The 17,500-nt window shown below is 46.3% G+C and overlaps 1 protein-coding gene across 1 annotated transcript in view; it reads right to left on the bottom strand.

Annotated features, from left to right (window-relative positions):
* The window catches only part of mdga1 (MAM domain containing glycosylphosphatidylinositol anchor 1), a 183,116-nt gene that overhangs the window by 137,831 nt on the left and 27,785 nt on the right, over window positions 1–17,500 (bottom strand). The window contains exon 2 of the mRNA XM_076300802.1: window positions 494–633. Within this exon, the coding sequence (XP_076156917.1) occupies window positions 494–633 (140 nt within the window). The remainder of the gene's footprint in view (window positions 1–493; window positions 634–17,500) is intronic.

Consider the following 17,500-nt stretch of genomic DNA (forward strand, 5'->3'; position numbering starts at 1 on the left):
ATTACAGGGACATACTGTAGACTGTAATTTCCAACTTTTAATTGAGTTGAAGCTAAGAATGGGCTGACTGAGCATGGAGATGTAGGTCTATCCGGAGGAGCCTCCCCCATTCTGTGCAGCCACCCTAGGGCTGTGACAGGGAATAGCCAGGGGCATTCAGGCACTTTCACTCTCAACTAGCATCCCTACTGAGATTAGGGCTCACCAGCTCTTCCACCAGCACACACTAGATATGACCACAAAGCATGTGCATCCAAGTATCCAAGTGTGTGTGTGTGTGTGTGTGTGTGTGTGTGTGTGTGTGTGTGTGTGTGTGTGTCTGCAAGTGCTTTTTTGCCCATGTGTATGTCTGTGTCTGTGTGTTTGTGCATGTGAATATGTCTGTGTGTGCATGTGCATATGGATATGTAGAGAGATACAGAAAGGCAAAGTCAGAAACACAGAGCGAGAGAGAGAGAGAGAGAGAGAGAGAGAGAGAGAGGGAGAGTGGTACCTGTGGTCGTGGATGACCTTTGACCAAGCACTGAAGCACCAGAGTGGCTCCCTCCCGGATGGTGTAGATCCTCTCACTGATGTTGTCCTCCTTCACCACACATGCCTGCCCTGAGTGCACTATCTGAGCATTGGCAGGGGCTACAGGACAGAGAGAGAGAGAGAGACAGCAGGAGAGTCAGACCGATGGAAAGCCAGTCAGTCAGACAGTGAGACAGACAGACAGACAGACAGACAGTATGGCAAGTCAAAAAAGGTGGACTTCATGGACTCGGACGAAGACACAGAAGTGTCGAAACATTAGTCAATTGTTGTGCATTACAATAAACAAATGTAAAAGCCATCTCTTTGTGCTCCAGTGAACCTTCTCCTTTTCCAGATAGTATGGCAAATTTCATCTCGATTTCGTTAATAAGCGAAGCACCTCCAAAAAGGCATAAACTTTCCACCCATCTCAGCCACCAAACAAAATGACCTTCCTAAAAACCAAACACGGCCGACTGCCATCGTCTATTGAGCGTCACGGCAGGCCGAGGGTTGTGCGGGAAGCATCTGCTCATGTTGCTAAAGTCAGATTAATGACGGCCATTACCCGTACAACGATCCCTGTGTTTGCACCTTTGGTGAATGGCCCCTCGCGACAAACCCCTGAATGCATCACACCCTCCGAAGAAAATGCTCTACTCAGCATCCATCCTCCCCCAAGTCGCCATAACTCAACGTGATTTTTCTCTTTTAATTCCACGCGCGCGTATATTATCCATAAACACGTCCGCCCGTTTACATGTGGTAATTTCGCCGGGCGGCAGAGAAGTGTTTTATTGCCGACTGACCGGCGGTTGTGGTTTGAGTTATCGCATCCCGGCTCTGATAGCGGTGATATGTCTGGGGTGGTGACCCGGTGGAAGAACTGATAACTGTTTCCTGGTGAAGGATGTTTTTATCGCCTCGTAACTTACTTTAACATTTCATCTCGGTTTATCTTTCAAGGGCACCGGAACAAAGAGAAAAACACAGACAGGAGCCAGGGTTTTTTTTTTTTTCGTGTCCTGAGAGTCTAAGAATAAGGCTAAAATTGCCTACCGCATCAGGAGTAAAGATAAATGAAATGAGATAGAGGCAGAGAGAGAGAGAGTGAAAGAGAGAACAGAAAAGGAGAAAGTGAATGAGAATAGAATGAAGGCAACAGAGGGGGAACTAGATCAAAATTAAACAGGATAACAAGAAGGAGAGAGTGAGAGAGAAAAAGTGAGAGAGAGGGAGGGAGGGAGGAGAGGGGAAAGCAAACAGAGTGACAGATAGAGGAAGAGGGACAGAAAATGAGAAAGGGAAGGGGAGGTAAAGCTAGGCAGATGGAGAGCACACAGGTGAGAAAAGGTGAGGGATGTTATGCTTGATGGAGTGGCCCACTGAGACCTGCGCCAACACTGCTCCATGATGATGTGATTCTCATCGATCTGCAGCGGAAAGGCCCAGCATCCTTTCAGTACATTAACAGCTTCAGGATGCGTGCCCACACAATCCCCCATCAACCCCTCTTCCACTACTCACTCAGCGACACAAACACACACAACCACACTCACACACACATACACACACACACACACACTTACGCATACTCACTCCCTCATTGACTCACACACACATATACACAGTTAAACACACAGACACACACACACACACACACACACACACACACACAGACACACCAGTCCCCTCGAGACCACCTCCAGCTCACTTGAAACTTGTATAAGTGCTCGGACAAACACACACACACACACACACACCAGTCCCCTCAAGACCACCTCCAGCTCCAGTCCTGTTAATAGCCAAGGATGGGAGCATCACATCACGGATGCTACCCTGACTCCAGGTTCAGCGGTACCCAAACTCCACGTGTCCTCCCTCCACCTCCCATCCCCAGCGCTTCACCGACCACCGGCCACTCACACAGCATCAGACAAGCCCCACAGCGGCCAGTGGCCAGCTATACCAGCTTTAACTGGACTTTGAAGATAGGCAGGTAGCGTAACAGTCAACATTCCCTGGAAGGGATCTCCAGCTGGGAGAATTACACCCTAACAGGATGGGAGGCGTGCGGGAGATGTAATTGTGCTGTGTGTGTGTGTGTGTGTGTGTGTGTGTGTGTGTGTGTGTGTGTGTGTGTGTGTGTGTGTGTGTGTGTGTGTGTGTGGTCACACAACACATTTTGCTTTCCACACATGATGAGCTACTGAGTGTCAAAATAATACAGTAATCATATTGCGAGTGGGTAACAAGGCGCCCTTACTGATTTTACTGTTTCTTTTCTACAAGTCTTGTCATCTAATATTATAGAGCAGAAATGATGCTCTCGCTTTCTACAGAGATGAGCACTATTCTCACATTCACCAATAAACCACTTGCAGCAGCATCAGCATCAACACAAAGATGGATCATATTGAGGCTAGATAAATATATGTCACATTCAAACCAGTATCAGAGTATCAGACGTGGTGTGACTTCTCTCAATTCATGAGACTGTGGCACATAAGAGTCAGGTCCTAGAGGAGAATTCTTGAGTAAGGTTAAGATCTAAGTGCACACAAGCAAAGGCCTTTAAGCTCCTAGAAATGGTTTGAATCTACTTGCAAAGACTGGATGAATACTCAGCCTTGGGTGATAACTAACAGCGGGGCTACACCAGAGTTGAAGCCTTCCGCTTGTGGAGTGTAAAAGTAGTTTTAGAAGACTGGTCTATTTTTATTATCATTACTTTTTTAAATGTACGTGCTGCTATCACCTCTGGTGTGTCCGGTTGCATTGATTTTAGTGGAAGCTAATTGTTGCAGCAGGCGTTTCGCACACGGAACGGAGCCGTGTAAATACACAGTGTTCATCCTAATTCTACATAAAACTCAATTCCAAATACTATGATTTGCCTGTTCTAATTTAAATTTATAATCTGGATGAATATTCAATATTTATAATCCTCACTACACTCTCTCTCTCTCTCTCTCTCTCTCTCTGTGCATATGTGTGTGTGTGTGTGTGAGTGTGTGTGTGTGTGTGTGTGTGTGTGTGTGTGTGTGTGTGTGTGTGTGTGTGTTTCGGTGTTTGTGAAGTGAAGTGAAATGTTTGCATAACTGTGGATGTAATTGTGCATTTGCTTCTTTGCGTGTGCGTGTGTGAGTGTGTGCATGTGTGCATGTGTGCGTGCGTGTGTGTGTGTGTGTGTGTATGCTCACTGGAACATGTGAAGAAGTGAGTGGATGTCCATCTGTGGTTGTTTTTCTAGCAAGTACAGCACGGGAGAGAAACACTTCACTCTGATCTCAGATCAGTGAACGTGTAGAGCTGAGAGGTGGAGAAGGAGGTGGTGCTGTGTGTCTGTGTGTGTGTCTGTGTGAGTGTGTGTGTGTGTGCGTGCGTGCGTGTGTGCATATAGAGCTAAGCTCCACTGCCTGTCTGGGAACATGACACAAATATAGAATACCTAATCACACACACACACACACACACACACACCCACACACACACACACCTCTAGTCAAGCATATACCACACTTCAATCTCAGTGTTATGCATATACAGTAAATCCAACAGGCTATACAGTACAGTGCATAGACTTACACAAGCACACCAGCACATACAGTACACATACTTCTCTCTCTCTCTCTCACACACATGCACAGACACACATACAGACACACACACACACACACACACACACACACACACACACACACACACACACACACACACACACACACAAACACACACACACACACACAAACACACAAACACACACACACACACACACACACACACACACACAAACACACACACACACACACACACACATATTTGGACAGCTCTGCAGTCAAACTGCATCTCGTTGAGGATATCACTGGAGCACTCAAGCGCTCAACCGAGTGATTAAAGCAGTGAACTCTTCTGGCATACCAAGCCATGTTAGAGCAGGCTCTCTCTTCTCTCTTTCTCTACCTTCTCTCTCTCCTTTTTTGCCCTCTCTCCCTTCTCTCTCCCTTTTGTCTCTACCTTCTCTCTCTCCATATCTTCTCTCTCTCTACCTTCTCTCTCTCCCTTTTTGCCCTTTCTCTTTCTCTCTCTGCACTCTCTCCCTTCTCTCTCTCCCTTTTCTCTCCCTTCTCTCTCTACCTTCTCTCTCTACCTTCTCTCTCTCCCTTCTCTCTCTCCCTTCTCTCTCTACCTTCTCTCTCTCTACCTTCTCTGTCTCTCTCTCTGCTTCCTCTCTTGCTCTCCCTCTCTCTTTCTCTCTGCTCTATCTCTCTCTTTCTCTTTCTTTCTGCTCTCTCTCTCTTTCTCTTTCTCTTTGCTCTCTATCTCTTTCTCCCTCTCTCTCTTTCTATTCTCAGGGCAGGGCAGGGCAGGGCAGGGCAGAGGAGAGTGGAGAGCAGAGCGCAGGCTAGCAGATGCTGGCTAAACAGTCAAGTGTGGAGGGCAGGCAGCAGGCCAAGGAGATGGAGCCTGTGGAATGTGGGATACAATATGTGTGTGAGTGTGTGTGTGTGTGTGTGTGTGTGTGTGTGTGTGTGTGTGTGTGTGAGTGTGTTCGTGTGTGTGTGTGTGTGTGTGTGTGTGTGTGTGTGTGTGTGTGTGTGTGTGTGTGTGTCTGTTTGTCTGTTTGTGTGTGTCTGTCTGTCTGTCACCACATTTTATTTGTGATTGTGTGTATGTCAGCGTGTGTGTGTGTGTGTGTGTGTGTGTGTGTGTGTGTCAGTGGGCTTGAGGGCTGTGGTGTGGCTTACCCCTTTAGTCTACAGTTTTTCCTCTGTGTTTCCTTGATCCCTACATGTCAAGTATGTTTCTCTATCCCCTTTCTCTTTCTGTCTGCCTCTCACTTTTTGTTGATCTCTCCCTTTCACACACATAAAGGGAGAGAGAGAGAGAAAGAAAGAGAAAGAAAGAGAGAGAGAGAGAGAGAGAGAGAAAAAAAAGAGAGTAATCCTCAACCTCTTTCTGTATGTTTGCTTTGCTTTTATGCTTTCTCTTCGCTGTCATCTCTCTCTTACCACAGACACCCTGACACCTCCAAATAACCTCGATGGAACCTTCCGAAAAACACACTGTGACAAACCTGGCTGTCCACACAGACTCACTCCTCCATCAAGAGGAGTGTTGTGAGGGATTATACTGAATTTATTACATTCATTAGCGACATAAATTATCCAAAGCAGACAACTTGGCAGTTGGCGTCCTGACTTTTTGATGTCTTGAAATATTTTTATTTCATATTTTATCTTGAGTGTGCAGAGGCGGTATTGCCAGTAGTTCCATGCTTAAGTGAATTGATGACCAAAAGCTCTTGTTCGGTGACAAAACCCCATTGCTTTCTATTTAATCTTCCAAGTGTTTATCTTTCAGCTCACACCTGTTTGTGTACATAAATCACAACAAAAGTCTTGTCAAGTATGGAAACCCCATGGGGTCAAACAACATTCATCTCCTCGGATCGTTAGGGGTTGGGGTGGGGGGGGGGGGGGGGGGGGTAGCGAAAACATCTTTTCACAACAACAAAATATGCCTCCCAATCAAACCGGATAAAGTATTGGACATCAACTAATTCAACTAATGTGACAGTTATTGCTTTAGCTGGGGCGTTTTTATTGAGTGTGTGCACGCTCATTTTGTTGAATTGCTGATCGAGATCGCAAGGAGAATCGACTGCAGGCTCTCCGCACAGTCAATACCTCTCACTGCATCTCAATACAGATCTGCCAGAGAGACAAACATAACTGGTGACAAGTCCCCCGACACAGAGAGCAGACACTCTGTGACAGTGGAGAAGAGGGCAAGCAAACCTGTCTGGGTTGAGCATGGGTTGAACATACCTTAGCTTGTGAGCAAGTTGAGTGTGTGTGTGTGTGTATGTGTGTGTGTGTGTGTGTGTGTGTGTGTGTGTGTGTGTGTGTGTCCACATGTGTATGTGTCCTGCATAACTACAGGTACATGTGCATGTTTATGCATATTAAATATGAAAGTGAATTAGTGGCATGAATTCCCAAGTGTGTGTGTGTACAGTATGTGTGTGTGTGTGTGTGTGTGTGTGTGTGTGTGTGTGTGTGTGTGTGTGTGCGTGCATGTGTGCATATGTGTGTGTGCGTGTGTGTCAAAGGAGGACACCTGGAAGGTCGTGAGTGCTGTCGTTAGCGTGAGGCGTGCACACAGTGATTGATACACACAGTTACTTTATCAGATCAATCCGTGCATACAAATGTCCCTGTCGGCTAATTCACTTATCTCTCCCTCTCTCTATACAGGCACCATAGACAGAGCCCTCTGCTGTGCAAACACCCCCCAACCCGCCTCACCTGTGGACCCATGGATAGTGAAAGTCAAAAAACTGATAGATCATGGGAAAGCAAGAGAGCTGCCACATAGCCTACAAAGGCTCTCACACACCCCCACACACGCATACCTACACACAGATCATGCAGGCATAAGCACACTAACACGCACCTTCAAGGTGAAAGACCCAAATAGTGAAAGACCCAAATAGCGTGAGCAGCTTTTAATGCAACATGCATAGGCATGACCTTGAGGAAGAAAAAAGTGAAACTCTGTTTCCTTTTTCTGTTGTTGATGGTGGTATTTCTATTTCGAAAAAAAAAATGGACTTTGCAGGGGCGCCTGAAAAACAAAAGTAATTACACTCACTGAATAGAGGCAAAATACATTAAAATTCCTATAACAAACTAAGTCACTGTCACAACTCTTCTAGAAGCATCTGCTGTGCAAGGCAAGGGGGCATGAAAGCGATAGAGAGAACCAATCAGGTGAGAGGAAGAGCAGGGACCCTCTTCATAGAAGTACCACTACGTCTGAGCTCTCCCTCTTTCTCTCTCTCCCCCTCTCCCCCTCTCCCTCTTTTTCTCTCTCCCTCCTTCTCTCTCTACCTCTCTGCACGGTGACAGGAATCGATCGGAGCGTCGGCCATCACAGCCAGGAAGAAAAAGAGCGATCACAACCCCGGAATAAATGCTCCAAAGCAAGAATCAATGGCTCCCTTTCTGTTTCCTACTGTTGAACTGCAAGGCTAATGCTCTATGGCATTTGACATGAGACAGCAGCTCAGCGTTCCCCTGCTCCTTCTTTTCCTTTTTGCTTCCTCTTTTCTGTGACAGTCAGACACATAGACCCGACATCTGAGGAAACGTATGAGGAACCCTTGCAGTGCCTAACCTAATCCAGTGTAGGTTATGTAATAATCCCATCATGTAAAAATATGTTTGATAGATTACTTTCATTTCATAACTACAACATTGTGCTTCAGTGCTCAACATTTTAATTGGTGTAGTTTCAATTTCACAGGTACACATAACCAAAGTCATAACCAAAGGTGATATTCATTCAGAGGTGCTAACAGCCCTTGACTGCAGGCGTCACGGTTGAGCATCCTGCCCCTTTAGTAACCTTCCCACAGAGCGAGTCTCCCTTTGTTGTTGAGAAGGAGATAAGAGAGGGTGAGAGAAGAGAATCCCAGGCTCAGGGTGCTTGCCTGCCTGCCTGCCATCCAGGGGAGCGCAGAGCCACCTGCAGAGGCTGACTAAGACGCTCTTCCAAACAACAAACAACAAGCCAATCTAGCCAAACAACAAGCCAATCAAGCCCAACAACAAGCCAATCGAGCGCAGCGCTCTGTGTTTATCACCCAGCAACAGCAACACACACACAGGCACAACACCACATGAACCTGTGTGCCAAGCAGGCATAGGAGATATCACCAAGCACACAGAGGTTACCAACAAAGCCATTTTTTCAGTAAACTAACCCAGGTATTAATTCAAGTAAATTAATCCATGTATACTTAATAGATTGTACACTTATGCTTAGTGTATATATTAGGCTTCAGCACTTGTGTTTATAAGTGTAGCAAAATCACTGCCTTCTTCTAAGCAGAAAAGTTTTTATCACACCATTGTTGTAAGTTAGGTGCCCAACACATTTGAAATACATTTGAAATGTATTTTTATGACATAAAGCGCAACAAATCAACACAAGCTAAAAACAGTGCCTTACAACAGCAACGCAAATCAAGGTGTGAGTATAAACAATAGACTGTAGAAAAGAGGTATAAACACTCTCTCAGAGCTGGATGTTGGGCACCATGGAACGTCATCTACGTGAGCAGCACGTTGTTCAGTGCCTGGTGCACAGGGTTTGGCACAGGGCTTTGGGCACAGAGCATGTCTGCTCGCTAACTCACCCCATGCAATGCTAACAACATACACCCCCACGTAGATACCGGATTCATTTTTCATTGCGCTGGAACTGACGCCAGTGAGCCTGAACCAGGAGACCTTCCCGCTCTTAGAGAGAGAGAGAGAGAGAGAGAGAGAGAGAGAGAGAGAGAGAGAGAGAGAGAGACCGGCAGCAGCAGCAGCAGTGAATCACAGCAGAGGAGACCAATCAGAGCGAACGTAGAGCAAGGGGTTGGAGGAGGTCGCCTACCAGGCATGTATTTTTCATTACCCCTCATTCATCCAAATGGGTTACCACACCGGGCTGCAAATACGCAATCAGTGGGACGCATGGGGACATGCAGTATGGAGGAGTGTATATGCCTGAGCAGGGGTCATCTCAGCCTACATAGAGACATCACTGCTGCAGGGGTTCCCCAGGCCACTGGGGCGGCGATAACACAGGGGATAGGGGGAGAGAGAAAGAGAGAGAGCAGAGGGAGAGGAAGAAGAGAGAGGTATGTAGGAATGAAGAAAGGATTGGACTGGTGACGCGCAGGTAGGAAGAACAATAAAATCCATTTTACTTTGCAGTGTGTGTGTGTGTGTGTGAGAGAAAGAGAGAGAGAGGGAGAGAGAGAGGGAGAGAGGAAGGCTTAGAGGCACAGGACAGCTCCTCACGTGATGGGGTTCCACGGCAAGTGTACTCTTTGGCCTCTTTCTCACCGCTCCACTCTCAGCTACCAGTTACCCACTAGGGCAGGGGACTGTCTACCAAACACACAAGTGTGAGCGTATAACACAGAGAGAATCACACACTCCATGGTGCCAAGGTCCAAGCAGGCTGTGTTGAATCAGGCTGTGAGTGAGTGGATTAGGAGAGGCCTGTTCAAACAACACAAAGAGCCATGCCAACCGTGCCTCAAGGGCACCAGAGAGAGGAGGAGAGAGAAAGGGAAAAGAAGAGAGAGAGAGAGAGAGAGAGCGAGGGAGAGGGAGGGAGGGATGGATGGAGAGGAGAGGAGAGTGAGGCCTGGGGCAGGAACAGGCAGAGGGAGAGCTGGACATCACGCTGTGGCGCTAAAATGCGTTTTTGTTTTGCGGTTATATCACGACTGGGCCTACCACCTCTCTCTCTCCCTCTCTCTCTCTCTCTCTCCCTCTCTCTCTCTCTCTCTTTCTCTCTCTCTCTCTCTCTCTCTCTCTCTCTCTCTCTCTCTCTCTCTCTCTGTGCCAGTCAGCCCCAGCAGGCCATAACAGAGCCATGTCCACCAAAGTAATCACAGTTTTTTTTTACACACACACACACACACACACACACACACACACACACACGGGATGTCAGCCTACTGACGTCACTTTTGTCACCGCCACAAGGCACCCGGGTCGAATGCTGTGAAGCAAAACCCCGTTCCTCCCCCTTGGCACCCAGGTGAGGCGGGGGGGTAAAAAGCCCCCCCCCGCTTCACCCTGGCTTGGCATCCTAACACAAGAGGGCAGGGTGGCTACGCCTCCGCCACGCTGGAGCCCCCCCGCTGGTGAGAGCTGCACTCGTTTCATCCCTCGGAGGAGAAGGTGGAGCAGGAGGAAACGGGTGACAAAGGCGACCTGATTGCGGCACAATTAGTGAAGAGAGGAAGAGAGGAAGAGAGAGAGAGAGGGAGAGAGAGAAGGAACGTGAAGGAGAGGGGGAGAGAGTGAGAGAGGGGAGTTTTGGGGGAGATGCGCGCGTTATCGGAGAGGAGGTGGAGAAGAAGAGGTTCAGTCCACAGCAGGGGTCCACACACTAATGACAGGAGAGGCTCTCATCAAGACCTTCAGAGAGAAAGCGAGAGAGAGAGAGAGAGAGAGAATGAAAGAATGAGAGAGGGGTGAAGAGAGTAAAGGAGAAGGGGAAAGGGGGGGGGGGGGGCGCAACTTGTTTGTGGTCGAGTCCTCGCCCATGCTGTGAAGGGATGATGAGATTTCGCGCAGACATTGAGATGAAAAAAGCAGGCTGAGACTTTAGATCTTTGCCTCCGAACTGACAGAAGAGAGACAGCAAGATCGAGTGAAACAGAGAGAGAGGAAGAGAGAGGGAGAGAGAGAGAGAGGAGAGAGAGAGGAGAGGAAAGAAAGAATAGGGTGAGGATGAAACAAAAGTGAGGCGAGAACTCCAGCGTGACTGACTGGCATTCTCTTTGTGAGAAGTGCGCCGCATGGGGGGAAAAAAGCAGCCTTCATGTCTGATGCAGGGTGCTGTTGCGCGCGCTTGCTGTGTGTCAGCTATCTTTATTAAGACTTATGTTGACGCAATGACCAGAGCTAGACATCACATTCAGGTTCAAAACCCCCCGAGTTCACCCAAGCGGCTCCCGTTGACTGTGTCTGTCGATCAAGTGTAAATTAGCACGACCCCTGACCACATGACAGCTGAACTGGCGAGTGAGCTAAGCTAGATCGAAGTATGTGTGATACTGGGAAGCCAGACGGGGACATTTTCCTCTCTGGACATTCACAGCTCTGATACTGACCGGTAAATGATGATAATTGGTGGTCAGTGAGGGCAACTCTTGGCAAGAGAAGTGCTTTATATAGCACACTAAATGCAAAAAGACAAGTGCTGTACTGTAGGTGTGTGTAGGTGGATGAGTGAGTGTAGTCTGTATGTAGATAGAGTATGCAGTAAGAGTTCATTTAAAACAGTTATGTAAACTTACAACAATACTGTAAAAAGAATAAGAAAAAAGACATTAACTACAATATGAAACTCATTTGTTTTTTAAACCTTTTCAGATCTGTTAAAATAACCCACGCCCTTTGATCAAACAATTATTCCAAATTAATACAGGCCAATAGCAAAGGACATCCATTTTAGTCCAACACTCAAACCCACATGTGATGCTGACAGGCTCGGGCAGCATCCACAGTGTGATAAATGCCTGTCAGAAAGCACACATTACCTCAAGAGCCAGAAAGAACCAGTTGCAAGAGCTACAGTAAAACCCAGCAGCTCTGCTCAGGTGCAAGAGCTAAAACCCAGCAGGTCTGGTGACTTTTCGATGAAGCATTTGTAGACATGGTGACATTAGCATTTCATGGTGACATGTTGACATTAGCAAGGTCATTTCAGGCACATCTCCCAAACTGGTTTGAGTGGATGCAAAACAGAAACAGGGACATGAATCAGCTTCTGGCAATATCAGGTGAAACAGATTGAGTGACAGCTTCTCTCTCGACTGTAATGAAATAACGAGCATCAAATTAAATGGAGATAATGGAGAAGAAAACCTTGGCTCAAAACACATCAAGATTGCTTAGGATTTACAAACATGACCACATGCCCATTTCAAGTGGCTTTTTATAGGCACATTTAAAATCATATTATTCAGTTGATGATGATGAAGTCACAGAAAGGAAATTACATTAAATAAACACCAAAGTTTCAGAAAACCTGGTTTTAGTGTCAACTTTTACAAAGTGGTTTTGGAAAAAAGCCACAAAATGCCGCCAATGTGTCAAATACCAAAACAAAAACAAATGGGCTCGTTTGGAGGATAAGAGTTGGGTGTGGTGCCTGGAGTGGAGCGAGGGTTAAATAAAGGGTAGAAATGACACCTTATTAAATTATATTATGTATCTGGGCCAGTGGCGCTCAGTGGGAGCAGCTGTGCTCTTTAGAAAGGGCCGCGTCCGTGCGCTGGCACACACTTACTGTACTCACTGTTGCCTTTCTGACTGCAGGAGAGGTTGTGCAGGCCGCCACAGCTTGATGTGTGTGTCTGTGTGTGTGTGTGTGCGTGTGTGTGTGTGTGTGTGTGTGTGAGTTTGTTACATTGTTTAAGAGCTGTGCTGCATTCAATGTGTGTGTGTGTGTGTGTGTGTGTGTGTGTGTGTGTGTGTGTGTGTGTGTGTGTGTGTGTGTGTGTGTGTGCTTCTACTTCTGCATACGTGTTAGTGTGTGTGTGTTTGTGTGTGTGTGTGTGTGTGTGTGTGTGTGTCTGTGTGTGTGTGTGTGTGTGTGTGTCTGTTTGAGTGCACATGCATGCACGAGTAAAACATGGTTCGGTACTTACTACACAGTGTAAACTGTTATGCGGCACATACCAGTGACGTCAGGGCTTTTAGGTCAGACGAAAACTTAATTGCAACTGCGTGTCAGTTCAGCTGTCCGACTATCAGATGAACAACACAAAATATTGACTCATGAGGAGTCCAGACTTCTCACTGCAGTCCGTGCAGAGGAGAGAGAAAAAGATCAATCCCATTGAGTGTGCTCTGTTGTCTGAACCATGCTGTTTAATAATAGAAACCCAGGCAGAAACTCACACACTCTTTGTGCAACCCTAACTACAATGAGAACGCTGCAAAATTACACCAACTAAGAATTAGTCATGGGGGAGAGATTTACGTCATGACAGACATCTTCAGAAGAAAATGAAGTCACATATTTACAGTTCATTTCACAAGTTCATTCTTACCCTGAGAGCACGTTCACATGCAATAAATTAGATCAGATAACATCTGTTCCAGCAACATCTGCACAGTCGTGTGGAAGTCTATCCATCTATATAGTTTTCATTTCACAGTCAGATATAAGGCAAAGCCATTTGCACTCACAACCTCTTGGAAGTTCGCCTACAATGGCAAGACGGTTATTTTCTTGGTGTGCAGTCTTTTATTTAGTTTCTCGACAGTATTGTTTTGTGACAAGGGATTCTATGGGACGTCAATTGGCCTTAAACTCGCGTAAAATTTCTTAAAAAGCGGAATCACATAATGACGAGGGCTAGCCTGCTAAACCTACGGTGGGATCAGCCTAGCCTGATTCTGTCTCCATCAAAGCACATTAACTTAACCTGCACTGATCCTCCCCTCCCACCAACACACATAGCCACACACACACACACACACACACACACACACACACACACACACACACACACCAACAGAAACATCTGTTTAACAGCGCTACAACAATGCGGGGCGAGGCGGGCGCATGAACAGCTTGTCGGGTTTAAAAATAGCGACGGGGCAGCGACGCTTCTAAAGCGCTCAGCACAGCATCACCCAAGGTGAAGCATATGCTTTCAACTCTTATCCACTTTTCTCTCCCTTTCTCTCTCTTTCTCTCTATCTCTCTCTCGGTCTTTTTCTCTCTCTCCCTCTCCCTCCCTCTCTGTTAGTGATAGTGAGGAGATTTGGCAGAGGGAGGCGAGTAGAGTAGCCTACTCTCCTCCCCATCAACACCGCAACCTCCCTTTGGTTTTTATGGGGGCTGGCACACGTCAGGGCGCCATCGCAGGTAGCTTCGCCAGACGGACAGAGAGCTCAGCGGCTGGCTGTCTGTCTGGCTGCTCTGACCGGCTGGCAAAGCCGATTCGCTTTGGTATGTGCCAACGTGCAACTCGACAGAGAGAGAGAGAGAGAGAGAGAGAGAGAGAGAGAGAGAGAGAGAGGTCAGCGGTCCAATACCTGTCTGATAGGTGAAGACGGAAGAAATTCAGATTATATGGCCTGTCATTTTTCATTTGTCATTTTTTCTAAGTATGTTGAAGAACACATAGCTTTCTTTGAATGTGTCTAGCAGAGAAAGAGAGAGAGAGACAGAGTGAGGCAAGAGAGAAAAAGAGAAGATAGACAGAAATGGATATACCAAGATGAAGAGGGGGGGTTGTCAACATAATATGCCACTATAAATTAACCGCTATCAAGTCCAGACCCCTAACTAATTGATAAATAATGCTTAATTAATGTGTCACACTAAATTTATTAAAGCTCTTCTCCATGCTTATAAAGAATTAATCATGATTGCTCTATTATCCAAACGACGGCAGCAGTGCTGGAATAATAGCTTTTCTCCCCAGCCCGTCTTTCATGGAGGGCTACAATAGGCTTTGTGGAGCGCTGTCATTTGCATGCCTGCTCAGCAGTAGGCTAGTGCTCCTGTTACTGATACAAAGAGAATGAGCGAGGAAGGACTGTTTTTAAAGCGCTCACATGCAACTCTCTATCTCTTTCTCTCTCTTTCACTAGTTTCCTCTCTCTCTCTCTCCATCTCTCTCTCTCTCTCTCTCTCTCTCTCTCTCATGCTCTCCCCAGTGAACAGGCACACTTTCTATAATACATCTATAGTATATTCAAATCCACCTGGTCTCATTAACCCGCGGGTATGTCTGACTTACCGTAGGGCTGTGTGTGCAGCACACTCAAATCCACACTCTGTAACACTGCACAGCCCCCGTCTCAGCTGAACTGAGCAGCCACACTGATCCCCACTCTGTGGCCCTCCACTGAGTTAATCCACGATTAGTCAGGCCCTATCTCTCTCTCTCTCTCTGTGTGTGTGTGTGTGTGTGTGTGTGTGTGTGTGTGTGTGTGTGTGTGTGTGTGTGTGTGTGTGTGTCTGTATGTGAGGGTATGTGTGTCCGTCTGTGTGTTTGTGTGTGTGTGTGTGTGTGTGTGTGTTTCCAGACTCCTGCATTATCAGCGACAGTGGCACAGAGTGCGTGACTGTGTGTATGTGACCCTATGGATGAGCGCTGGTTGATGCTGTGAGAGTGTGTGTGAGAGACCATGTGGCCATTAAAACAGAACCCCACCCTGCCCAAAACACACACACTCATCTCATCATCTCTCATGCTTGAAAATGCTCTCTCTCTCTCTCTCTCTCTCTCTCTCTCTCTCTCTCTCTCTCTCTCTCTCTCTCTCCATCTCTCTCCATCTCTCTCTTTCTCTCTATCCCTCTGTTCTTCTCTCATTTATTCTCACAGTCAGTCTCTCTAGTCCTCCACCTCCACCAACCTCATTTGTGTTCCTAAGATTGCGCTGTCACAGCGCTGCTGCTCACGAGCCCTTCCATCAGTCTCCACACCCATGACACACTCACGTAAAAATGTCTCTAGCTCCAAACACACATCGGACTTCAAAACACTCAACGCCGGTAAGGTGCATCTCTGTCTCTGTCTCTCTCTCTCTCTGTCTCTCTCTCTCTCTCTCTCTCTCTCTCTCTCTCTCTCTCTCTCTCTCTCTCTCTCTCTCTCTCTCTCTCTCTCTCTCTCTCTCTCTCTCTCTCTCTCTCTCTCTCTCTCTCTCTCTCTCCATCTCACCACCCCTCTCTCCGTCACAAATGGACACATATGCAAACCACTCAGGTGGATCTCTCTCCATCTCTGTGTCCAGCTCTTCATCTCTTCAGCCTTCATTGCGTCTCTTTCTCCCCCTCTCTCACCCACACATATTCTCTATCTTTCGCTCACACTCACCCACACATCTTTTTTCACACACACACACACACGTCAGGTGCATCTAACTATCCATCTCCCCTTCTATCACTAACTCTATCTCTCTCTCCCCCTCCCTTCATCACCCCACACCCACACACACACGCACACACACACACACACACACACTCCCCTCTCTCTCTCTCTCTCTCTCTCATCCACGCACACACACTACTCCACTGCTGCGCAGCACGGCGGGTAGTTTGTCACTTTGGAGAGGTGTTAATGTAATACGTGTGACTCTTCAGCTCGAGAAAGCAGAGTGCCCGCAGCCCACAACACAACTGTACCCACGAGGCCACACACATCTGTCTGAGCACGCCAGTTGGAGTTAAAGAGTTTGCAAAGTTCCTCAACAACTTTCAACACGTTGTCAGGCCATAGACAACTTTTTTAAGATAAAGCTTTTGCAGTTTTTCTCAATTGCTAAAACACAATTTCTGAAACCATTTCCTTAAAAGATTAAACACAAAACCTCAGCTTCAAGCACTATTTACAAAACCTCTGACTCCTCTTGCAAAATCAAACTTTTGCCTCAAAAGAGTTTTACTGTGCTCAAAATGAAACTTTCACCTCAAAACAGATTTACCTGTGCTCACAATCAAACTTCCGCTTCAAAACAGTTTTACTTGTGCTCAAAATCAAACACTGCTCTCAAAACATAAACAAAGTGATTAAAATGATATACACTATCAAGCAGTCAGTAAACAATACACAAGAAAATAGAAAACACATTGTTCAAAACATATAGTTCTCAGGGAGAAGTACATTTTTAATCTCAAAACAAATTTCATATTTGTCCGTCATTGTCTTTTGATGAACAAAAACATTACTGTAAGTACTTTGCTTTGCTCTTTGCATTTTTTGTTCTTCCTCCTCCTTGTACCCCTATTTTTACAGTACCCTTCATCTCACAAATGTGTCCTTTGATTCTTGTTCTTTGCTGATATGAACTTGCAACAAGTCAAAATCTATTGAGCAGTCAGTACTGTAAACAAATGGAAAGCACAATGTTCAGGGCCATACGATTTGTTTACAGTATTGTACAGTATACAGCCTACAATGCACTGTATAGTGTCCAATAAAAATTCTCTTTCTTGCCCTCCTCCCCTTCCTCCTCGTCCCCCACCTCGCATATGCACTCGTCCTCGTCCTCTCACATAGTTTCTTCTCCCACCTTCAACAACCTGTTTGTTCTCTGAACTGGCTTATATTAGTTGTCACATCATTTGAAACAAGTGAAATCAATTTTGAGTGGTTGTGCCAATGGGTTTTAGTGTTTTAGCAACTAAAAAAAAAACTGTAATGACAAGTGTCATGGAGTTGTTGTTGTTGTTGTTGTTGTTGTTGTTGTTGTTGTTGTTGTTGTTGTTGTTGTTGTTGTTGTTGTTGTTGTTGTTGTTGTTGTTGTTGTTGTTGTTGTTGTTGTTGTTGTTGTTGTTGTTGTTGTTGTTGTTGTTCATTCAAACAATCTTTATTGGCATGGCAGTGTGACAGCATGCAATGCAATGACCATACAATACAAGCTGTAACACATAAGAA

This window comes from Alosa pseudoharengus, unplaced genomic scaffold, assembly GCF_046254945.1.
Source record: "Alosa pseudoharengus isolate Yale_2024_CS ecotype anadromous, Long Island Sound unplaced genomic scaffold, YU_APseudo_1.1 YU_APseudo_1.1_scf_22, whole genome shotgun sequence".
Classification (NCBI taxonomy): domain Eukaryota; kingdom Metazoa; phylum Chordata; class Actinopteri; order Clupeiformes; family Clupeidae; genus Alosa; species Alosa pseudoharengus.